The 23,765-nt window shown below is 49.4% G+C and overlaps 1 protein-coding gene across 1 annotated transcript in view; it reads left to right on the top strand.

Moving 5' to 3' along the window:
* The window catches only part of NOP2 (NOP2 nucleolar protein), a 29,047-nt gene that overhangs the window by 371 nt on the left and 4,911 nt on the right, over positions 1 to 23,765 (top strand). The window contains exons 2-11 of the mRNA XM_015420731.1: positions 3,474 to 3,519; positions 5,361 to 5,434; positions 12,423 to 12,501; positions 12,650 to 12,816; positions 14,985 to 15,184; positions 19,500 to 19,589; positions 19,692 to 19,779; positions 19,889 to 20,029; positions 20,892 to 21,031; positions 21,780 to 21,869. Of these exons, the coding sequence (XP_015276217.1) occupies positions 3,474 to 3,519; positions 5,361 to 5,434; positions 12,423 to 12,501; positions 12,650 to 12,816; positions 14,985 to 15,184; positions 19,500 to 19,589; positions 19,692 to 19,779; positions 19,889 to 20,029; positions 20,892 to 21,031; positions 21,780 to 21,869 (1,115 nt within the window). The remainder of the gene's footprint in view (positions 1 to 3,473; positions 3,520 to 5,360; positions 5,435 to 12,422; positions 12,502 to 12,649; positions 12,817 to 14,984; positions 15,185 to 19,499; positions 19,590 to 19,691; positions 19,780 to 19,888; positions 20,030 to 20,891; positions 21,032 to 21,779; positions 21,870 to 23,765) is intronic.

Genomic DNA, 23,765 nt, shown 5'->3' with positions numbered 1-23,765 from the left:
TCGCCTGGAGATCACTTGCAATCCCAGGAGATCTCCTGGACTCACCTGGAGATTGGCAGCCCAACGCTTCCCTGTGGCGGCGCTTGCCTACCCCCCTTCAGTATATAAGCGAGAACTTCGAAATAGAACGTTTTCGTATCTCCAGTCGAATCCCCGCGGCCCGTCCGAAGTGTTTATGTCAGGAGCGCGTCCGACTCAAGACCGGTGACGAGGTGACGCATAAGCCTTCTCTGCTAAGCGACCCTGCCTTCTGCCTTGAAGGGAACAGAGAGCGCCTTACAGGATCAGGCCCACCCCAGAAACCAGCTGGTACTAGAAGGTCCACTGGCAACTGTCTGCTTTTTGCACACCCCTGGCGTAATGGCGAGATCCAGTACTTACTTGAGTGCAAGTTCTGTTAGATGTAGATATCCTGTTTTCTCCCCAACTAAAGCAGCTTCACAAAGGTTCGGATAGATTTGGCCACATAAACGGGAACAAAAAGAAAACCCAAGTCTAACTTCAGTGCTGGGCCGGGATCTAGAATTGCCAACCTCCACATGGGTTTGTTTATTTAAAATATAAAGGGATCATGGTAATTACCAAAATACTGTGAAGAAACTCTCAGGAAATGTCTGTCATAAGCCATGAATTTAATACATTTAACAACAAATGATGTACACAAAACACATCAAAGTGTCCTAAACTCTCTATATAATCCATCTCAAAACTCATATCAAAGTGAGTGAATATATATATTAAAGATGCTTGACAATTCAAAGTTGCACTGAGTCCATCTCAAAATAATATAACAAAGTGTTCTTAGAAACCCTCTGTCATGAATATTAAACTTTGTGACATGCCAGACATCTTCAGGTTATCTCCATGTCGTTTAGCTCTTCACTTAACGAGGAGCGTGTTTTGTACTTTGTTGCTAAATGTATTAAAATCATGGCTTAACCAATGTTCCCTCTAAGCTGTGGAGTCTTGTGAGCAAAAATCCTACTTTGTGAGCTACTGGCATTAAGGTTGTGAGCGAGAGATTTAGCTACTGCATAAATTAGTTTGCTCTGAAGCCATCCTTCCTGAGCTAGGACAAAAATGTGTGAGCCGGAGGCTAACAAACTGTGAGCTAGCTCACACTAACTCAGCTTAGAGGGAACATATAACACAGACATGTTCTGAGAATTTTTTCCATGGTAGTTTGGTTCACGCTGTACAACCTCCAGGCGGTGGCTGGAGATCTCCTGGAATTACAAATGATCTCCAGGCAACAGAGATCAGTTGCCTTGGAGAAAATGGCTGCTTTGGAGAGTAGCCTCTACATGGCATTATATACCCCACTGAGGTCCCGCCCCTCCCTCCCTAGTCTCCACCCCCCAAAATCTCCAGGTGCTGGTCCCAACCCAGTGTTGGCATTCCTACCTGAATCCCATTGTGGTTGAATCCACAAGACGAACGGGGAAGGGAAGTGTAAATCTACAAATGAAAAGGTGGAAACTCTCCCCAAAAGTTTTAAAGACAAGTAATGACACTAATCTCTGTCATGCATCCTCTAGGTGGCCTTCTGGCCTGTAGTAGGAGGCCAACAATCCTGACCTACCTGGCAGGGTTGTTTCTCGGTGGATTTTGCTGCTGTTGTGATGCATGTGGAACATTTCTAATTTCTCGGTGGGCGCGGTACCAGAGCTTTACTGCAGTATTTCTAAAGCTTAAAGTGGGAGCTACCTCTAAACCAACTGTAATTTCTCCCTTCCCAATATAAAAGGCAAGATTCTTACATTGTTGGGCGACGCACTAGCTTATATTCTGGGTTTCTCCCCATGCTTAATGTTTATAAGGGTCCTGCATTACTAAGCCACAGGCTGCATTTTGTGGCTGTTTTGCGGGCAGTGCAGAGACAAACCCAGATTTGATATTGAGCCTCCTCTCTCGGCTCACCCGGTTCCTCCTCTGACCTCGGGACCCACTTTTGGGTTCTGACCCACAGTCTGAGAACGGCCCCCGTCTTGCGAGGTCTCTGCTGAGGATTCCATTTGTCTCTATACGGCTTTTCAGAAAGCTGCTCATCCACTGTGGTTCCGTATAGAAGCTGAGAGTTCATAAATGCGTAGCTTTTAAAAGTAGGATTTATGATCTTGTCCATCCTGAAAGAGGGCATAACAGGAGTCCTGCTGGGTCATAACAGTGGCCCATCTAGTCGAGGCTCTTGTTGGTCACAGTGGCCAACCAATTGTTTTAGAGGGCCGAGGACTAGGGTATAAGAGGCTAAGTCCCTTCCCTAATGTTGCTTCCTAGCACCGGGATTCAGAGGTATGCTGCCTCTGAATATGGAGGCTCCTTTTAGTCACCATGGCTTTGATGGACCTCTCCTCCATGAACTGGTCTAACCCCCTTTTAAAGCCATCTGTGCCCATGTCCATCTCTACATCCACTGGCAGTGAATTCCACGGTTGGGTTACTTGTTGAGTAAAGAAGTATTTCCTTCTGCCTGTCCTGAACCTGTTTCCTAACAATTTCATTAGGTGTCCTTGAGTTCTAGCGTTATGGGAGAGGGAGAAAATGCCATCTGTCCACACGCAGGCATAATTTTATAAACCTCTATCATGTCCCCCTTTAGTTATCTTTTTCCCCAAACTGAAATGCCCAGCCTCCTTGTATACAAGGTGCTCCATAAGAACATAAGAGAAGCCATGCCGGATCAGGCCAAGGGCCCATCCAGTCCAACAGTCTGTGTCGCACAGTGGCCAAAAACCCAGGTGCTATCTGGAGGTCCACCAGCGGGGCCAACCTTGGAATCATCTTGATAGTCTTCTCCGTCTTTCCCAGATCTGCAATATCCTTCTTGAGATAGGGTGACCAGAATTGCACAGAGTAGTCCAAATGGGGCCAAACCACAGCTTGATAAAAGGGAGGTGCCATCTGGAGGTCCACCAGCGGGGCTAACCTTGGAATCATCTCGATAGTCTTCTTCTCCATCTTTCCCAGCTCTGCAATATTCTTCTTGAGATATGGTGTCCAGAATTGCACAGAGTAATCCAAATGGGGCCGCACCACAGCTTGATAAAAGGATATCACAGTATCGGCTGTTCTGTTTTCAGTACCTTCCCTGATCGTTCCCACCACAGAATTTGCCTTCTTCACCGCTGCCACAGGCTGATTCGATGTTTTCATCGAATTGTCCACTATCACCCCAAGACCACAACTCCAGTACCACAGCCTTTCAGCCACGCTATGAGTGTGTCGCACAGTTTCAATGAATTCTCAGGAGGCGGAATGCTCAGTCGATGAGGCTGGCTCACGCACAGTGAGTGGAACCCATAGTCACATTCCTAGCAGAGATGGGGCTCGGTAGTTCCGTTTCCCAGGATGGGCATTTGTTCTTCTTGGAGTCTCCTTCACTTGTCTCCTAAACGCAGCCGCCAGGAGCCCTTGATGTTTTTATGCTAACTTCAGTATCCATGGGTTTGCTGGTTCTCTCCCTCCCACCCCAGATCCCGAAGATGGTGCAAGAAAGCTGTCGGGCCATGCACGGAGAAGGTGAGTTGCTGATGTGGTGGTGGTCGCTGTTTGTTCCAAACGCAACTTTTCCTCTCCCTCTTTTCTCAGCAGTGCTTCCCACCGGTTGTAGGTTTTCTTTTATCTGTATCGGGCTGTCAGTCTCCCTGCCTTTGATGGCCACAGCTCTCCAAGGCCTCTGGCAGAAGAACTCCTTTCCCAGCATCTGCTTCTAGAGATCCTCTGGTTGGAGTTGCTGGGGTTTGAACCTGGGATCTTTTGCATAGCAAAGCATGGTTAGAGTGCCAGACTAGAACCTGGGAAGACCTAGGTTCAAATCCCCACTCTGCCACGGAAGCTCGTTGTATGGCCTGTCACATACTCTCAGCTTAACCTACCTTGCAGGGGAGTTGTGAGGGTAAAACGATGTGTGCTGTTAACTGCGACATGGCCTCTCACAATGGAAGTGTACCTGAAGATACTAAAAGAAACTAAATGAAGCGTAGGCAGTCTGTAATTACTCGTCGATTTAAGAACAGTTTGGTAGGCATGTGGGTTTGAGTTCTGGTGTTTCCCCCCATAGAGGGAGAAGAGGCAGCAGCATCTGAAAGAATTTTTGGGAAGATCTCTGTTAGCATGGCTGGGAAAAAAGATCTTGAACTGCTGTCAGAGGAGCCTGTATTTAGTTAGGTGGATTTTGATCTTACCGGGTAAGAGGCAAAGTTAAGGAAAATTAATCTTTTGTTGTTCTTGCCTAACAACAGACGTCATAAAAGTAACCAAATAAAAGTGAAAAACGTCATTATTATAAAACGTAACAGAACCAGCATTTTTTAGGACAAACGCGTAACTTTTGGTCTATTTATGATATTTACAGTCCGCCTTTCTCTCTTTTGGACTCGAGGGGAGTTGCGCAGAGTGAGTCAATACAGTCAGCAGGATGGGACAGCCAGTAAACAGTGAAATAGGATTTGGGCTGTAGAACCAACCAGCACACCAAATCAGAGTTAGAAATGGCACTCGGTACATAATTATCAACCAGTCGCCAAGGCCCAAGAGTTGGTTGATAGCTTCCGGCACAAGTTCAATACGCTGACTATTTGCCTCGCTTAAGTAGCTCTCTCCTTTTTCCTGGGCTTTATAGCCTCTGGTATTGACCGTGTTTCAGAACTACCTTCTTGAGTGCATTGATAGCTATTTTCCAAAAACTCAAACAACGTGTCTTCCCCCCTCCCCGCCTTGTCTCCAATTGTGATAACGTGCCAGGACAAAATTGGTTTTTTAAAAAACCAGGCAGGTGTCCACCAGTCTTGGCCCTGCTGAGAAATCAGGCAGTGGCTTTGATGCAGTAAGATGAGTGTGAAGCTTGTCAACCTGCTTTATTTCTTTTTCCCCAAAACAATTTATTAGGATATATTGTCAGTTCAAATACACAACTTAATATTAATAATTATACATCCTTTTCTCCAATATCCCTCCCCCTCTGGCTTCCCACAGTGCTCCAACCTCCAGCCCAATTCTTAAGTTTTCACTATTTTCCCCTTATTTTTTAATCGTATACTACCGGTAACTCTTCTTCTTAAATTGTTTTCTTACATTTAACTTTCTTCTATTAACCTTAACATTTCAGTAATTATCAAAGCAAATTAAATTGTCCTTTACATCCCAGTGTTTTTCTAAATAATCCTTAAAGTCTTCCCAATCTGCATAGAATTCTTCTGCTTCACGATTCTGAAGCTTCCTTGTCATTTTGTCCATTTCAACCATGAATAATAATTTCTTTATCCAATCCCCAATTTCTGGGGTTTTGTCTTTCAACCTGCTTTACTTTGATGGTCTCTGACCCGCTCGCTTGGTACCATTTCTGATTTTTTTCCCCCCAGAGCTGCAAAACGTCGAATCAAAGCTGCCAGGCCACCCACTGGCAAGACTGCCAAGGTGCTCCAGGAATCTCCAGGTAAGGAGGTGGCCAGCTAGACTGGGGCAGGCGTTGGCCTCATTTCTCTTAGTCCCTCCAAAGGGGCTAAGATCTCGTGGCAGGACTTCACTGGTGGCTGCAGCTGGCACAGCAGAACAGCTTCCAGATGATGGCTGAATGTTTCTTTCCCCAAAAGGGGTGCTTCGTTGCAGATGTTATCGGTTAAGGTGTTGAGCTTGCAGAAAAGTGTGTGCAGAAAAAGTGTGAAAAGATCCTGGTGGTGGAAATCACTGTCAGGTCACAGCTGGTGACCCCATAGGGTTTTCGAGGCAAGCAGGGGTCATTTCATAGAAAAAGAGGTGCAGGAGCTCATTAGCATGACTTATTTGCATATGCCACACATACCCCTGACATCAGCAGAAGTGTGTCAGAAGGCAACACCCACCGCTCAGGCTCTACTGGACTGTTTGGGATTGCTAGCTATGGGCGGGGGGAGCATGCAGATCTGTCCTCACACAGGAGGGAGAGCTTGTACCTGAATAAAACTTGGTCTTAAAGGTGCCACTGGACTGTTTTGAACCGGGGGCCGGTGAGGCTCTACAGCTTACCTGGCTGCTTCTTGCTCTGACTCAGGACTGCTGGGAGCAGGGGGTGGGGCTTGTTGCATTTGCCCGCCCCCTGGGCTCTTTACTGCCGGAGCTTCGCTCCTGTACGCTCCTGCAGGATGCTAGCTATTGGGGGGGGGGGGCAACACACTTTTTTTATGCAGATCTGTCCTCATAGAGGAGGGAGAGCTTGTACCTGAATAAAACTTGGTCTTAAAGGTGCCACTGGACTGTTTTGGACTGGGGGCCGGGGAGGCTCTACACCTTACCTGGCTGCTTCTTGCTCTGACTGAGGGCTGCTGGGAGCAGGGGGCGGGGCTTGTTATATGTGCCCACCCCCTGGGCTCTTTACTGCCGGAGCTTCGCTCCTGTGCGCTCCGGCAGGAAATGACCCCTGGAGGCAAGAGACTAATAGAGTTGGCGTGGCCATTGCCTGCCTCTGCGTAGCGATCTCGGACTTCCTTGGTGGTCTCCCATCCAAGTACTAAATGGGAGCCAGCCCTGCTTAGTGTGATGGACTCCTCGGGACCTGGAGAACTCCCTAAAGGTGCCGTGAGCTCTTTCTTTCTCAGATCCCAAATGCACATCCAATAACCACAGTCTTCCAAAAGAAAGGCAATTTGTTTTACAAAAGAACAAATACCAGTACCTTCAGGAGTTGCAAAACAGAAAACTTAAAAAAGAACCCACCTCCTTAAACAAGTGGGGAAAACTCAAAACTCATCAACCACGTAGAATTTAAAAAAATAGAATAAAAATAAAATGAAATTAAAATGAAATAACAAGGTAGGATTAAAAATAGAATAAAAGGTATATGTAAAGTAGAGACAAAAACATGACAACAGTGATGGCAGGTCCAGATATAAGCTTCTCTAGAAGGTTTCCAAATATCTAAAATGAAGTCCATACACAATTGTTGTCCGTGTGCCATCGGTTCAGATATTGATATAGAGTTCTGAGGTCCTTAGTACATTGATTTACTGGAGGTGGGCTTTTATCTCTGCAATGTTGTAATACGTGTCTTTTAGCTGTAGTCAGGGCATGGTTTAGAGACTGTATTGCAATAATAATAATAATAAGAGATTGGATTTATACCCCGCCCTTCACTATCCAAAGGAGTCTCAGGGTGGCTTACAGTCTCCTTTCCCTTCCCCTCCCCACAACAGACACCCTGTGTGGTAGGTGGGGCTGAGAGAGCTCTTGAGAGAACAGCTCTGGAAGAACTTATGACTGACCCAAGGTCACACCAGCAGCTGCATATGGAGGAGTGGGGAATCAAATTAGAGTCTACACTCCTAACCATTACACCAAACTGGCTCTCAGTGTGTTCATAGGTAAGGATCTGCTTCATCAGGCATAGGTCGATGGGTATTTTATGACTCATCTACTTCTCGTACTCTCTCCCAAGCGTCATTCTCTCCTTAACAGCCTGAATATCTCACACGTCCCGGAGAAAGGGAGGAAAGGATTTTCCCCTGATTCCATGTGCCACAATTGAAGCAAAATATTGGAAACTGGAAAGATCGTTTTAAAAAATGTGCCCCACTCTGTTTTAAAGCCCATAACTATCCAGCCTGCCAGTTGAAAATTGAGTACGTGATGTACTCATGAAAAAATGGCCCCCTGTTGCTCTTTCCGGGATCCAGGTCATGTAAAGAAGGCAGAGTAAACTGTAAAAGGCATTCAGCACTGTGGTTGGAAACGTTGGTCAAGGGCGGTCCGGGGCGTGGCTTCAGAGGGTGGCAGAGGGGCTTGATCTTTTCAGCCTTTCCCGGGAGGAGGAGAGATGAGGGGTGCTGAGGATCAATGGCGATTGTTATGGCAGAAGCCGGAGGTGGGGTGGTGGCAGACCTACAAGAATGTTATACTGGCAGACTACAAAACTTTAGCACAAATTAAGGTAGATGTTACAGGTCTCAGTGCAGGTCCGCAGAAGGGGGGGGGGGAGTCCCCAACCGAGACCTTTTGTCCAAAATAACAGACAAACAAGCTTTCGAGTTGGCCCTGACCAGGATAGCCCAGGCAAACCCGATCTCGTCAGACCTTGGAAGCTAAGCAGGGCCAACCCTGGCAAGTATTTAGAAGGGAGACTTCCAAAGAATACCAGGGCCGGGAGGCAGAGGCAGGCTATCCTCCATGCCCAATTGGGTTCATCATGTCTTCCAGGCATGGGCGCACACACAAAGAATGGGGGGGGGGAAGAATGTTATACTGGCGGACTCCAAAACTTTAGCACAAATTAAGGTAGATGATCCAGGTCTTGGTTCACAGAAAAAGGCAAAAAAAAAAAAGCCCCCCCCCACACACCTTTTGTTCAAAATAACAGACAAGAAAGCTTTTGAGTTCTCTTCCAGAACTCTTTGTCAGGCTAGATGTTACCAAAAAAAAAGGTGTATGTGTGGGTGTGTGGAAATCGATCGTTGCAGGAGGCATTACAAATTTATCTCGCATGTATGATTCCTTCTGTGGAGCTCAGGTGTGGGTGTGTGCGGTTCCAGCTTTCTTGCTGCCTGGATTGAGTAGGGGCCTCCAACACTTGCGTTTTCTGAGGGACAAAAGAATCTTCCAGAAGCTGGCTCTAAATCGCTCCCTCTTTCCAGCCCCAGGCGCTGGAAAGCTGCTGCAAGAAGAAGAAGGAGAAGGAGGAGAAAGAAGAAGAAGAAGGGAAGGAGAAGGAGGAGGAGACTGGATTTATACCCCGCCCTTCACTACCCAAAGGAGTCTCAGAGCAGTTTACAATCTCCTTTGGCTTCCCCTTCCCACAACAGGTGCCCTGGGAGCAGTGTTCCCTCTAAACTGAGTTAGTGTGAGCCAGCTCACAGTTTTTTAGCCCCCGGCTCATACATTGTTTGTCTTCACTCAGGAAGGGATGGCTCCAGAGCAAGCTCATTGATGCAGCAGCCAAATCGCCTTGCTCACAACTTTAATGCCAGGAGCTCACCAAGTAGAATTATTGCTCACAAGACTCCACAGCTTAGAGGGAGCATTGCCTGTGAGGCACGTGGGGCTGAGAAAGCTCTGAGAGAACTGCCCGTGAGAGAACAGCTCTGAAAGGACTTGTAACTGACCCAAAGTCACACCAGCAGCTGCATGTGGAGGAGTGGGGAATCAAAACCAGTTCTCCCAGATTAGAGTCCACTTTCCTAACCACTACACCAAACTGGCTCTCTCCTGGGTACATTGTTTGGATCCAACTTGTCTGTTTGGCCAGTGGCCTTCACCCCTTCATGTGCTGGGACCACTACAGTCTACAATCTAGGACCCGCTGAGCTATAAGCGCATGGCAGCATGGTCGCATGATAGGAAGCAAGTTTGGTGTAGTGGTTAAGTGCACGGACTCTAATCAGGGAGAACCAGGTTTGATTCCCCCACTCCTCCACTTGCACCTGGCTGGATGACCTTGGGCAAGCCATAGTTCTGGCACAGCTGTCCTTGAAAAAGAGCCGTTTGTGTCAGAGTTCTCTCAGCCCCACCCACCTCACAGGGTGTCTGTTGTGGGGAGGGGAAGGGAAAGGAGATTGTAAGCTGCTCTGAGACGTCAAGTGAAGGGAAGGGTATAAATCCAATCTCTCCTCTCTTCTTAAGAGCTCAGCAATGTCGAGACTGGGCAGCGGACCAGAAGAGCTGAGCACAGGAAACCCAAGCTGAGCTCTGTAAGGTACACCTCTGTGGAGAGCAGGCTGAGGGTCTGAGAAACAGGAATTCGCTCCACCACTGGGGGACGTCACCTACCTGTAGTGCTGTTCCTCTCGGAGCGCATGCGAACAGAGGCTGGAAGCATGCCCTCTTGAGCTCTGTGCATGCGCACTAGCAGCAGGTCCTCTGGAGAAGCAGCCAGACATGGTGGTTGCTCGATCGAGGCCTGCGGCCCGGGTGGGAGGGCCCTGCAGCCCAGGGGTTGAAGGGCACTGTGTTAACCCAGCCGTTCAGAGTGCATTGTGGATTTACAGCAGATCTGAAATGAGATCTTTATTAAGCAAAGCCGTAGCACTGGACCTTCGTATGCTTTGTGGAGAGACTTCTGGAAGATGCCGGAAGTAAAATAAGTTGCAGTTGGTGACACTGGGAGCAGGTTTTAGTCCTTGGATTTCCTTTTGGTGCTTCACTTGAATCAGCGGAGGATGAAGGAATTATGGGAATCTGGCCAGACTCTAGCCAGTTAGTGTAGTGGTTAAGAGCGCGGACTCTTAATCTGGGAGAAATGGGTTTAATTCCCCACTCCTCCACCTGCAGCCTATTGGTGTGACCTTGGGTCAGTCATAAGTTCTCTCTGAGCTTCTTCTCTCAAGGGCAGTTCTCAGAGCTCTCTCAGCCCCACCTACCTCTGTTGTGGGAAGAAGAAAGGATTGTAAGCCACTCTGAGTGAAGGGCAGGGTATAAATCCAATCTCTTCTTCCTCCTCCTTGCCGTAACCAGCTCTCTCTGTTAAAGAGAAGCCGCCTCAGTCTGAGGTGGATTGAGGGCCCCTGGCCCCAACCAACCGACTGCTGCAAAGTACGATGGGGGAGGCATAATTTGAAGGCCGAAAGAAGAAGAAGACATTGGATTTATACCCCGCCCTTCACTTGGAGTCTCAGAGCGGCTTACAAACTCCTTTCCCTTCCCCTCCCCACAACGGACACCCTGTGAGGTGGGTGGGGCTGAGAGAACTCTTGACAGAAACTGCTCTTTTTCAAGGACAGCTGTGCCAGAGCTTGTGACTGACCCAAGGTCACATCAGCAGGTGCAAGTGGAGGAGTGGGGAATCAAACCCGGTTCTCCCAGATTAGAGTCCGCACACTTAACCACTACACCAAACTGGTGTAAAGCAGCAGTGTCGATTCGAGCGCCTTCCGCTTACTGCTTTCGCCCAAGATGCGTGAGGGGGCTGTGTCAGAACGGGGAGTGGAAGCGATTAAGAGTTCATCTTGATGCTTCTCGGCAATGGCCAGGCAATCTGTGTTCCCAGACTGGTCTTTGCCCTGAATGCCCGTTTTGGCTCATATGCTGGGAAGGGCACCATGGGTAGAACAGTGGAGCTGCAAGGGACTCTGTGAGCACAGACAGCGAGGGGCTCTTACAGGAGTCTCTTAGGACACTGCTCTGTGGAACAGATCTGTCATTGTTGCTATGCTCATCCCATGGGAACGGTGCACCTTAATTGGGCCCAGGAAGGTACATGAGATATTAGAAAGAGCAACATCCGTTCTTTTCAGGAGTGTGCCGGGTGGAATGGATGTTCTATATGTGGGAAGTTGGTTTTATCGTGACCCATTCCACGATTGCTTATAGTATTTTTTAATTATTTATTCTGCTCTATGTAATAAATAGATAATTAGTTTGTAGCAGTTTATCACTGACCACTGGAGGAGGCTTTAGAGGCCAAAACATGTAAGGTTGGTTGGTTACAGAGTTTATCCTGACTATCTGAAAGTGACTCATCAGATATCGGTGGCTCAAGTGGTTAAGACACTGAACTGCAGGCTGTGGAAGGTTGGTAGTTCAGCAGTTCGAGACCCGGGTTGCCGCATGACGGAGTGAGCTCCCGTCTCTAGTTCCAGCTCCTGCCAACCTAGCCGTTCAAAAGCAAGAAACTGCAAGTAGATAAATAGGGACCACTTCGGTGGGAAGGGAACAGCGTTCCGTGCACCTTGGTGTCGAGTCATGCCGGCCACATGACCACGGAAACGTTTTCGGACAGCGCTGGCTCTTCGGCTTTGAAACGGAGATGAGCACCGCAACCCTAGAGTCAGACTCGACTGGCTTTCGAGCAAGGGAAACCTTTACCTTTACCTTTTACCATCGGATATCCATATGTTGGGCATTATCCTGTTTAATAATCTTTCCACATAAAATGAAGATGCTGTGTCGAGGGGCTATGCATCTATAGCTGTTGCTCTGATCTTTTGATTGTATTGCTCCATATGCCATTAAAATTGGTGTCGTATTTTTTTGTGTTCCGTGTTAATCTTAGTTCATTTTTGGTTTGGTTTTTCTCACCTTCTTTGGATTACCAAATTCATTTCAAGGCTGCGTTTCCACCGCCACCAATGTTCCCTCTAAGCTGTGGAGTCTTGTGAGCCAAAATCCTACTTGGTGAGCTACTGGCATTAAAGTTGTGAGCGAGCGATTTGGCTGCTGTATCAATTCGTTTGCTCTGGAGCCCTCCTTCCTGAGCTAAGACAAAAAATGTGTCAGCTGGAGGCTAAAAAACCTGTGAGCTAGCTCACACCAGCTCAGCTTAGAGGGAACACTGACCACCACCCCTCTCAATTTTTTTCTTCTTGGTAATCCATGGCTTCATCATTCCTTTGAGATATAAACCTGATTGCTGCATATAGATCTGGGGAAATGAAAACAACCTAGATCATAGTTAGTGCCATGCATTATTTCTCCATGCACATGCGTGGTTTTTTTGGCGTGCGGATCTGTGCTGTATGCAGCTTCTAGTACTGAAAGTAAGAGTTTCGTTTCCTTTCTGCAGCTCCTGCCCATTGAGCGAGCTGCCCAGAAGCAGAAGAGGTGAGTATTCCCGGAGGCTGCCTGTGCCAGTCCGGGTCGCCTTTATCCCGATAAGAGAATTATGGCGTTTCCCTCTTGTCCCCTCTTCTCCTTCGATATCCTTGGCGGCAGGGACTCCTGCTTAAGGGCTTCTCTTCTTTGGATGCAGGCAGGATCTCAGTGAGGAAGACAGCGAGGAGGAGGAAGAGGACGAGGAGGAGGAGGAGGAGAAAGAAGCACCCAAGCAGGAGGAGACCCAGGAAACAGACTTGCAGCTCAACGTGGAGGCAGACGAGCACTTTGTGCTGCCCAGCGGACAGGAGATAGAGAAAGAAGATATCCTTCCTTTCAGGGGTCTGCTAAGATGGTGGGAGGGGGAGGGGGGTGCTTCTGTGTGTTGACAAAGGGTGCGTTTTGGGACTACACTGCCCCTCCCCAACCCCGTGTTTCCTCGGATAGTGTTCCGTTTTCTCCCTCTTGCGCCCCCTGGTGGCAGGCTGGAGTGTTGGCGCAGCGTGATGCATCCTGGCAAGTCTCTGGTTCCGAGACAGGTTCAGCCACAAATTCAGGAGGTGATTTCTGTCTCTTGACTCAAAACTCCCCTGCAGCAGAGCTGAATTGGAGTCTGGTACCATCCTGGAGACCCAATGAGACTTTTGGGGTATAAGCTTTCGAGAGTCGACGCTTATAACCTCCCAAACCCTGTTGGTCTCGAAGGTACTGCTGGACTGGAACCCAGCTCTTCTGCTTGCAGACCAACACGGCTCCCCTCCTGAAACTATCCCACGCAGTCATATCGAGATCATTGAAACGGCTCGTCTTACCGAGTGGTTTTAAGAATTACTGAGGTAATGGATGTGGGGAGGGGGCTTTTGCACTGTCCACCTCTGTTCAAAAGCATGGGTATGAACAGTTTTTTTTTTTTTTATTATTATTATTATTATTATTATTATTATTATTATTATTATTATTATTATTATTATTATTTCATTTATTAATTGCCCTATCCCAGTTTACGCCGAGCTCTGGGTGATGATTTGGGCTGAATGAGTGTGTTGGGTTGGATCCAGACAGCTTTTCTACAGCTTGTCCCCTTCGATCATCCCCAAACAGCTATGCAAGCGATTAGGGGACCTGCATGGACAAAAGCCGTTTAGGGGCCCGGGCTGTAGTAAGGAAGGGAATTGGGAAAGGGTGAGTGGAGCAAGCCGGCTGGATCCAACCCGTTGCTTGGTGGGGGTTAGAACGTGATTGCATGGTATGGGTCATGTGTGTTTGCTCTGCTGCATGGGATTTGGCACGGAGACCCTTGTGATGTGTGACTGCGCATCGCGTGTTGGGGACAGGTGATCGTTGGTATTTGGAGGGTCTTTGCTTTGCATACGGGAGAGGGGGCCGGGAATCTCAGTCTCCAGGGAATCCCTGGGGAGCAGAGGCCTTTCTCAGCCAGAGAACATCCTCCTGGTTCAGGAAGGTCTTCCGCCTTTCCAGGACTGGGGCCTGCTAAGCCGCAAAAGGGGACGAGGGGCAGGAAGTCACGTGACATCAGAGTCACGTGGCAGGAAGTGGGGGGAGCCAGAGTTATGACTTTGCTCGGCTTGAGTCTCGGTCTCCGGGCAGCGGACCAAGAGAGGTCGGGACTGGGAACGGAGACTGAGCACTTGGAGGCGGAATGTGAAGAACAAGCCACGGGGCAGAGGTATGTGTGTGGTGTTAAGGCCCCTGGGGGAAGTCATAGAATCACAGCGTTGGCAGCGGCCACACAGGCCATCTAGTCCAGCCCCCTGCTCAGTGCAGGATCAGCCTCGAGCATCCCTGACAAGTGTTCGTCCAGCCGCTGCTTGAAGACTGGCGGTGAAGGGGAGCTCACCACCTTCCCAGGCGGCTGATTCCACTGTCGCACAACTCTGACTGTCAAAAGTTTCCCCTGATATCCAGCTGGTACCTTCCCGCCCTTAATTTAAGTCCCGATTGGCTAGTGGCCGGGGGAAGCTGCCCCAAACGCAGGGCAGCCCCGCATGGAGTGGGCTGGAGCCACCGCCACTGTGAGTCGGCCGTCCTGGGTGGCAGCCGCTAATGCCAGAAGCCCGTGGCCCCTGCGCTGCACAGTGCCAGTCCGGCGTGAGATGGGCAGAAGCCCTAGTGAGCCTGCTCCTTCCCTCTCTCCTGCACAGAGTGGCTTTTCCCTCCCTCCTCTATCCAGGGCACAAAGCCGGGTTGTTTCCGCCTCCCAGCTAACCACAGGAATCTTCTTCTCTGTTGAACACCTCTATCCTACGGCTGCTCTCGGCAAACCTGCAGAGATAGGCAGGAGGGATGCATGCGTACTAGCGTCAGGTCCCCAGCAAAGACCCACAGCTCGGGGGGGGGGGGGACGGGGACGGGCCTGTAACCCAGGAGGGAGGGCTCCTATGACCCACTGGAAGGCCCCGACCCGTGGGCTGACGACATCTGGACTCCTGCCGCTCTTGTGTGTGGTGTGGCTCCTTAACTGCCTCCCCCACCTGCTCAGCCCCCAGACCTCCAGCTCGTCCACCAGCGCATCAAGGACAACATCGAGGTGCTCCAGAACTTCGGCACGAAGCGGGAGGAAGGCCGCTCCCGGCAAGAGTACGTGACTCTCCTGCGGCAGGACCTGGCGACGTACTACTCTTACAGCGACTTCCTGATAGGGAAGATGATGGAGCTCTTCCCGCTGTCGGAGGTAGGCTGTTGGGAGGAGTCGAACCGTTCCTTAGTGGGTTTGTCTGCCTTTCCCTTGGTGTTCGTTGGCCAGGCAGATCTGAGCAAACGGCGTTAAGGTAACCAAATCCAGGACTGGATCTATGGGCTGTTGGGGATTGCCAGGTGCCAAAAGCCAGTGTGGGGTAGTGGTTAAGAGCAGAGGAGTCTAATCTGGAGAACTGGGGTTGATTCCCTGCTCTTCCTCCACAGGAAGCCTGCTGGGTGACCTTGGGTCAGTCACAAGTTCTCTCAGAGCTCTCTCACTCAGCCCCACCTACCTCACAAGGGGCCTGTTGTGGGGAGAGGAAGGGAAGGCAATTGTGAGCTGCTCTGAGATTCCTTCAGGTAGAGAAGAGCAGGGTATATAAAAACCAACTCTTCTTCTTCAAGTGGTCATGTATGGAATTTTTTTAATTCATAGTTTCAATTTATAGACTGCCCTACCCCTGAATACACACGGCTCAGGGCGGTGAACAACACAACGATAGAAACATTTGTAAATAATAAAACAATATGAATATTCCATAGATAAAAACATTCCCAGATGGCGTTTTCCCAGATTTGAGGCTCCAAGGTTTTATCACTGCCCCACAAGAAGGTGGAGAGGGGCAGGAAGAAAAAAGGGTGGAGGAGGAGGTGAAAGCACCACAACTGTTTGCTTGTTTATTTGTTTATTTACTTTAATTTGTACCCCACCCTTCCCTCCAGAGGAGCTGCGGTGGCTCAAATGGTTAAGACGCTGAACTGCAGGCTGTGGAAGGTCGGTAGTTCAGCAGTTCAAGACCCGGGTTGCCACATGACGGAGTGAGCTCCCGTCTCTGGCCCCAGCTCCTGCCAACCTAGCAGTTCGAAAGCAAGACATTGCAAGTAGATAAATAGGTACCACTTCGGTGGGAAGGGAACAGCGTTCCGTGCGCCTTGGTGTTTAGTCATGCCGGCCACATGACCACGGAAATGTCTTCGGACAGCGCTGGCTCTTCGGCTTTGAAACGGAGATGAGCACCGCAACCCTAGAGTCGGACTTGGCTGGCTTTCGAGCAAGGGAACCTTTACCTTTACTTCCCTCCAGGGCAGGCTCAGGGCGGCTAACACCATAAAACACAATAACAATAAATACATAAATATCTAAAACAATTCATTATAACTAACTTACATCGTATTAAAGTGCTAGCAACTAACAGGTAACATTGAAGATGGCCTCATACACTCTGTAGGTTTATTTGAGACTCCGTGGGCTCACTAGACATTCAGCCAATGGCCTTTCTCAGTTCGGTCGGTGGGCGCAGGCTGTCGGTAGTAGACCAGGTACCAGGCTTCTATTATCAATAAGCTGATGATGTTCAAGATCCTAGGTGTTCATATTAACCATAATAATGGTGGTGGTGGTGGTGGCTCCTAGTTCAAAGCCTGGTGGAAGAGCTCCGTCTTGCAGGCCCTCATTCTCTGGATACTGCCAAAGCTGCACGGAGTACCAGGCTCTGCCTCGGCTAGGCTGTGGTGTCTCCTTTGGGGCTGGAGAAAAAGGACGGCATTGTCCTGCCAAATTATTATTTGGAGCGACCCATAGTCTGGAGCCGACTCCGAGCTCTGACTCTGAGCAGTGTTTGTTTTCCGACTTCTCTGCTTCATAACTTCGCTGCCATCTCTGTGGTTACCGATCCCCAGGGGAAGCCAGCTGGGTTGGTCCACGGCAACAAACGCAGCGGAGAAGTCTCGTAGCGCTGAAAAAGCTCGTCAGCTTTCGCTTCAGGTTGATGGGGGGCAACCTTGTTGAGAGCTTCAAGGAGCGTGGCGTTCCATGTTTCCACTGCAGCCCCAACAGAAGACAAGTTTGGAATCCTAACCCCCGCCCCGCCCCCGAGCGTTCTGGAATCCAGGAGGATTCACGAGCCTCCATGGGCGGACCGTTTTAACCGGACCCCCTCTCATGCGGGGTGTTGTGGCCACATTCATCTTGGCTTTAAGGAGGCAGTGGTCAGACCGTGGGTCAGGCAGGACGAATCTTCAGCTGTGCAACCGAACTTTCGTTCAACGACTCAGTGCAGAAAATTACATCCAGGGCATGACCTCTTTCACGTGTTGGGCCAGTCACAAGTTGTGAGAGACCTGAGGCAGTCAACGAAGCTCTAAGATCCTGGGCCGGTCCCAACGAGGCGCCATTGGCATGAATGTTGATGTCCCCCAGAACGAGCAGTCTAGGAGTCTCCGGCACCACGTCCGACAGTACCTCCGCCAACTCGTGGAGGGGGCCCACTGGGGGAACTTGGTGGCCGGTAGACAAGCAGAACACCCAGTCTTTCCTTGGTCCCTAATGTAAAGAATATGCAGTCAGTGCTAGTGGTTGTTTGCACAGGAAGTCTGTAGAACTCGAAGGATTCACAGAAGATAACGCCCGTGCCTCCTCCCTGGCCAGTTGTGCTGGGCTGGTGGTTTTCTTTGTATTCATGTGTAAATCTAAGCAGAGTTTTGAAAAAATATATATTTATTTTTACTATTTTTGTGAGTATTGTGTGTGTTGTGTGTGTGCTTGCAAGCCTGGGAGTCACGGTGACTTCTGGCGACCCCTAGTGGAGCCTGGATGTTTCAGAGAGGTGGCTTCGATATTACCTGCCTCTGCATCCTGGCCCTGGTACTCCTTGGAGGTCGCCCTTCCAAGTACTTGCCAGGGTCGGCCCTGCTTAGCTTCTGAGATCTGGCAAGATCGGTCTTGCCTGGCTATCCAGGGCTAAATCTAAGCAGACTTGAACTGCCTTGAACTCATGCAATCAGCTAAAAAAGGTTTCCTGAGATTTGAAGTCGGGAATGGGCCACAGCTCATGGGTTGCATAGAGCAGTAAATTATCCCCCAGGTTTTCTGTATTGATACCCACGGCTGGAGTCACAGGCTAGTTGGAATGCTGGAGAGGTTGCTAGGTGGGAAACGGCTCAAATTGGTCGTTATTGTGACCTAGCAAAATACAGGAAAATAGTTGAGTGTAATTATATCTATGAGAGAAGTGGTGGGGGAATTCCAGCATTTCAGAATCCACAGGTTAAAAGCTTGGTAGCCGCAAGAATTCGTAAAGGAGAGGGAAGGAAGAAAAAGGACTCCTGTCGAGGTGATGGTTAGATCTCTGAGTTATATAATCTGTTATGTGTCTCTGTATGGGACTCACAGAAGCTGCGGTGGCTCAAGTGGTTAAGACGCTGAACTGCAGGCTGGAAGGTCGGTAGTTCAGCAGTTTGAGACCCGAGTGCCGCATGACGAAGTGAGCTCCCGTCTCTGGTTCCAGCTCCTGCCAGTCTAGCAGTTCGAAAGCAAGAAATTGCAAGTAGATAAATAGGTACCGCTTCGGTGGGAAGGTAACAGCGTTCCGTGCACCTCAGCGTCTAGTCATGCTGGTCACATGACCATGGAAACGTCTTCGGACAGCGCTGGCTCTTCAGCTTGGAAATGGAGATGAGCACTGCAACCCTAGAGTCGGATGCAACTGGCCTTTGAGCAAGGGAAACCTTTACCTTAGGGTTGCCAGGTCCATATTGGTGGACAGTGCCATCAAGTCACAGCTGACTTATGGCAACCTTGTAGGGTTTTCAAGGCAGGAAACATTTCAGAGGTGGTTTAACCACTGCCTCACTCCGTGTTACAACCCTGGTATTGCTTGGAAGTCTCCCATCCAAATAACCAGCCAGGGACGACCCTGCTTAGCTCCCGAGATCTGATGAGATCAGGCTCGCCTGGGCTATGCGGGGCAGGGCAGTAGAATGTATACTGGGGCTAATGATCGATGTTGATCCTGTGGATACCCCTTATGCAGGCTTCATACACATGTGGTGGAAATGCATCAGGGCACTGAAATATTGGAAGATGGTTGCTATAATGATTTCAAAAGAAGTTATGTTTAATATTGAAATGATTCCAAAATTATTATTTCTGAATTAAGTAAGCTTTATTCCTAAGAAGTATACGTAGTTGTTTTATACACCGTTACGGCTGCTAGACTGGCACTGGCAAAAACATGGAAAATGAACAGAATTCCAACGAGGAGATCTTTCATAGATTAAAATTAAGGAGTACTATGTACTTGTTAGGCTGACAGCATTACAGAAAGAGGAAGATGTACAGGGTTCAGATCTCACGTGGCATGAAGTTGTGTTACACTTGGAACAGATTACGTAACTTTTATTTAATTTTTATATATATATAAATAAATAAATACAGTCCCACCTTCTGCTGAACTCTGCCCCCTAATTTCTTTTCCGCAACTGAGGGAGGTCCTCACCTTTTCATTCCATCCTTCTATCCTCCCTTTCAGCTGGTTGACTTCTTGGAGTCCAATGAGGTTTCCCGGCCGGTGACTCTCCGGACCAACACTCTCAAAACGCGGCGGCGCGACCTGGCACAGGTGAGCAGAACTGCTGTGTGCCTTTTCCTCCTTCCTCCACTCCCTCCTCTGCCCTCTTGTTCCGGTCAAGAGGCCTCACCGTCTTCCTCCTTGATCCTACAGGCTCTGATTAATCGCGGGGTGAATCTCGACCCCTTGGGGAAGTGGTCCAAAACAGGACTCGTCGTCTACGACTCCTCCGTGCCCATAGGTGAGTGAGAGGCAGGCTGGCTGCCTCTTCTTTTCCCTCCTCCTGGCTCCTTTATTTCCTCTCTTTGTCAGCTGATTTCTCAATGTTTGCTCTCTGGTTTCTCTACCAGGTGCTACCCCCGAGTACTTAGCAGGGCACTACATGCTGCAAGGAGCTTCAAGCCTTCTCCCAGTCATGGCTCTCGCCCCTCAGGAGAATGAACGCATCCTGGACATGTGCTGTGCCCCAGGAGGCAAGACCAGCTACATAGGTACCAGGGGTGGGACAGGTTGGGCCGGATTGGGGGGGGGGGATTCTCTGATTGTATGGGGAGTGGCTGGACTAGAAGGGGCAGGTTGGGCTGTGTAAGAGGGGATTCTCTGATTTGTATGGAGAGTGGTTGATTTAGAGTTGGGGTGTGTTGTGTGTGTGTTTGCAAGCCTGGCATGAATCCCCAGACGGCTTCCATCAGGCCCGCAGTGGAACTGGCCATCTCCTGCTTCCAATTCTGCTGCTGCATCATAGCTTGCTTCGCCAGACTCTCTTAATCACTCGGCCATTTCATGTTTTAACCTGGGTCCTAGACTCAGAACTCTGAACATGAGATTTCTGTGGTGAATGGCAATAAATCAAAAGGAGGTTTGCAGCTTACAGAGCTAATGTTTTATGCATGTTTTTATTTTAAGTAAAAAAACAACAACACAACCCTTTGTGTTTGTGTCCTTTATAAAGTTTATATCTCCGCTACCTGGCATTACATGTTATGACACACATGGCCCAGCCTGACAAGGTCTCATTTATGTCAGATCTGGCCCTCGTGACAAATGAGTTCGACACCACTGACTTAGAGGGACAGGTTTGGCAGGGCAAGGGGGATTCTCTGATTTGTTTAGAGAGTGGCTGGATGAGAGGGGGCAGCTTAGTCTGGATGGGGGGATTCTCTGATTTGTATGGGGAGTGGCTGGATGAGAGGGGACAGGTTGGGCTGGGCAAGGGGGGATTCTCTAGTTTTTATGGGGAAAGGACGGGAGAACAGCGAAGGATTTCAAACTGAGAGGGATTGTATCAGGAGGGGTGGCCAGTTTGCCACCTGGCAGCCTTTTGACCTTCCTCCGCCCCTGCTACCTCGACAGCTCAGCTGATGAAGAACACGGGTGTGATCCTGGCCAACGACAGCAACGCGGAGAGATTGCAGAGCGTGGTGGGGAACCTGCACAGGCTTGGGGTCACCAACGTGGTTGTGAGCCGCTGCGACGGGCGCCAGTTCCCCAAGGTATATTGCAGGGAGAGGAGCACTGGGTAGTGCGACAGCCGATCCCACCAACTGTGTGGGGAAGGAAGGGGGCTAGGGTGGCCGTTTCGCAACTGCCGATTATGCGCACCCCTTTTTAAAAAATCTGACGTAGTAGGAGAAAACTTACTTAAGCTGTTTAAAGAGAGAGAGCCAGCTTGGTGTAGTGGTTGATAGCACGGACTCTAATCTGGGAGAACCGGGTTTGATTCCCCACTCCTCCACATACAGCTGCTGGTGTGACCTTGGGTCAGTCACAAGCTCTCTCAGAGCTGTTCTCTCAAGGGCAGTTCTCGAGAGAGCTCTCTCAGCCCCACCTACCTTACAGGTTGTCTATTGTGGGAAGGGGAAGGAGGTCGTAAGCCTCTCTGAGACTCCTTCAGGTAGTGAAGGGCGGGGTATAAATCCAAGCTCCCCCCCCTCCTCTGGTGTCCCTGGGGTGGGGTGGGGGAGGCCGGCAACCCTACGGAGGGGGAGATAGCATGGGAGAAACGTCACTTGCCATTGCCTTCTGCTGATATCCTTGGTCTGTCAAGGTCAGTATTGCGTGCTCTGACTGACAGCACTCTCCGGGGTCTTGGGCACAGGTCCTTTGCATTTCCTATCGTGTGATTCTTTTGAACTGGCGATGCCGGGGATTGAATCTGGGACCTTCTGTGTGCAAAGCAGATACTCTGCCTCTGAGCCGCAGCCTGACTTCCACCTTAGGGTCTTTCTCTTCTGTCGCTAGGTGCTGGGGGGTTTCGACAGAGTCCTGCTTGATGCTCCGTGCAGTGGCACCGGTGTGATCGCCAAGGACCCCACAGTTAAGACCAATAAGGTGAGCCAAGTCACGATCGATCCTCGGGTGTCGGAATTTGCATGCAGAACGAGGGACGGGGCAGAGCTCGGAGCTTCCCGTCTGCTTCCCGTTCTGTTTTTTCATTTGCTAATCCCATTTACAGATTTCACGGTCTGCTGTTTTAAACTGATTAATCAGTTAAATAGCTCAACTTGCATGTTCTCAAAACTGTCATGTAGGTGCCTTTCAGGGAGCATTGCAGGAAGTGAGGAAAAACTTACTCTTGTCAAGAGGAAAGTTAATTTATAGACCACCAGGTTTGATTCCCCACGCCTCCATATGCAGCTGCTGGTGTGACGTTGGGTCAGTCACAAGCAGTGTTCCCTCTAAGCTGAGTTAGTGTGAGCTAGCTCACAGTTTTTTAGCCTCTGGCTCACACATTGTTTGTCTTTGCTCAGGAAGGATGGCTCCAGAGCAAACAAATTGATGCAGCAGCCAAATCACGTGCTCACAACTTTGATGCCAGTAGCTCACCAAGTAGAACTTTTGCTCACAAGACTCCGCAGCTTAGAGGGAACTTTGGTCACAAGTTCTTTCAATGCTGTTCTCTCAAGGGCAGTTGCCCCACCTACCTCACAGGGAGTCTGTAGTGGGGAGGGGAGGGGAAAGGAGATTCTAAACTGCTCTGAGACTCCTTCGGGTAGTGAAGGGTGGGGTATAAATCCAATCTCCTCCTCCTCTTCCTCCTCCTCCCCCCCCCTCCCCCATACATAGGGCTAAGGGTGGTGAACAACATTTCAACAGCACATTCAGCAAACCACATTTCAATAAATATACTTGCAGTCAATTTAAACAGTTAAAACAATAACGAAACCTAAGACGATTTCAGACCAATTGACAGTCTTCCAACTCAGATTCTCCCCCCCCCCCCAAGGTTAGTCAAGTGCTGCCTTTTGAACTTGGCTTGTCCTTTCCTTTTTAGGGGTGGGGGGGTAGTGGCTTCAGTTTGCAGAGGAGTCATGGGGAAGATGGGCCCCATAAAGAGGAGCTCATCCCTTTGTGGCTGAGTTTATTAAGCTTGTGGGGGAGGGTGTGCTACGCTGAAGTCGTGTGGGCATTTCTGGATGTGGGGGGACCTGCCTGATAACGGAGTCAGACCGTTGGCCCACCCTCCCTGCCCAGTATCGTCTCCCCTGGGGTGCCTGAGGCTCTCCAGGGCTGGGGGCAAAGGGTCTTCCTCAGCTCTCTTGGCCAGACCTGACCTGGATAGACCCAGGCTAGCCTGATCTCATCAGATCTCGGAAGCTAAGCAGGGTCGGCCCTGGGTAGTATTTGGAAGGGCGACCTCCAAGGAATACCAGGGGCGTGACACAGAGGCGGACAATGGCAAACCACCTCTGAAACCTCTCTTGCCTTTAAACAAATTATTTATTTATTTATTTGATTCGATTTGCACCCCCCCCGCTCTCCCTACCAAGGCAGGCTCAGGACGGCTTACACAAATGCATAAAAATACAATTAAAATCCATCATAAAATCCATCATACCAAAAACAGGCCGGTTATCCTAAAATCCATAAATCCACTATCCGAAAGTGCTGGTACAAGTCTAGCCCGCCACCTCGTCGTGCGTAACGCTAAAAGAGCTAGAACGTCCGTCTGCCAAGGCAATCTTAGGATCTCCTGCCTGTTCTACACACAATAGTTACAAGAATGGGCACAGTAATAAGACCAATGAAAAAAGAAAAAAGAACTGTGACAATTTAGCGCTTGGTACTATATTCATAAATCATAATATACAATAACAGAAAATAAGTAATATATATAGTGAATGTAGACGGTGGTCTCCGGAATGGTGTGCCGTTTCGACAATGATCTTCTTCTGAACAAGGGTGTGTAAAAAAAACTGTCTTTCAACAATTCATTTCTCTTGGTGA

The sequence above is a fragment of the Gekko japonicus genome, unplaced genomic scaffold (assembly GCF_001447785.1).
Source record: "Gekko japonicus isolate JY-2015 unplaced genomic scaffold, Gekko_japonicus_V1.1 scaffold1516, whole genome shotgun sequence".
NCBI lineage: Eukaryota > Metazoa > Chordata > Lepidosauria > Squamata > Gekkonidae > Gekko > Gekko japonicus.
Note: the sequence above shows the minus strand (reverse complement) of the source record. Positions and strands in the feature narration are given on the sequence as shown.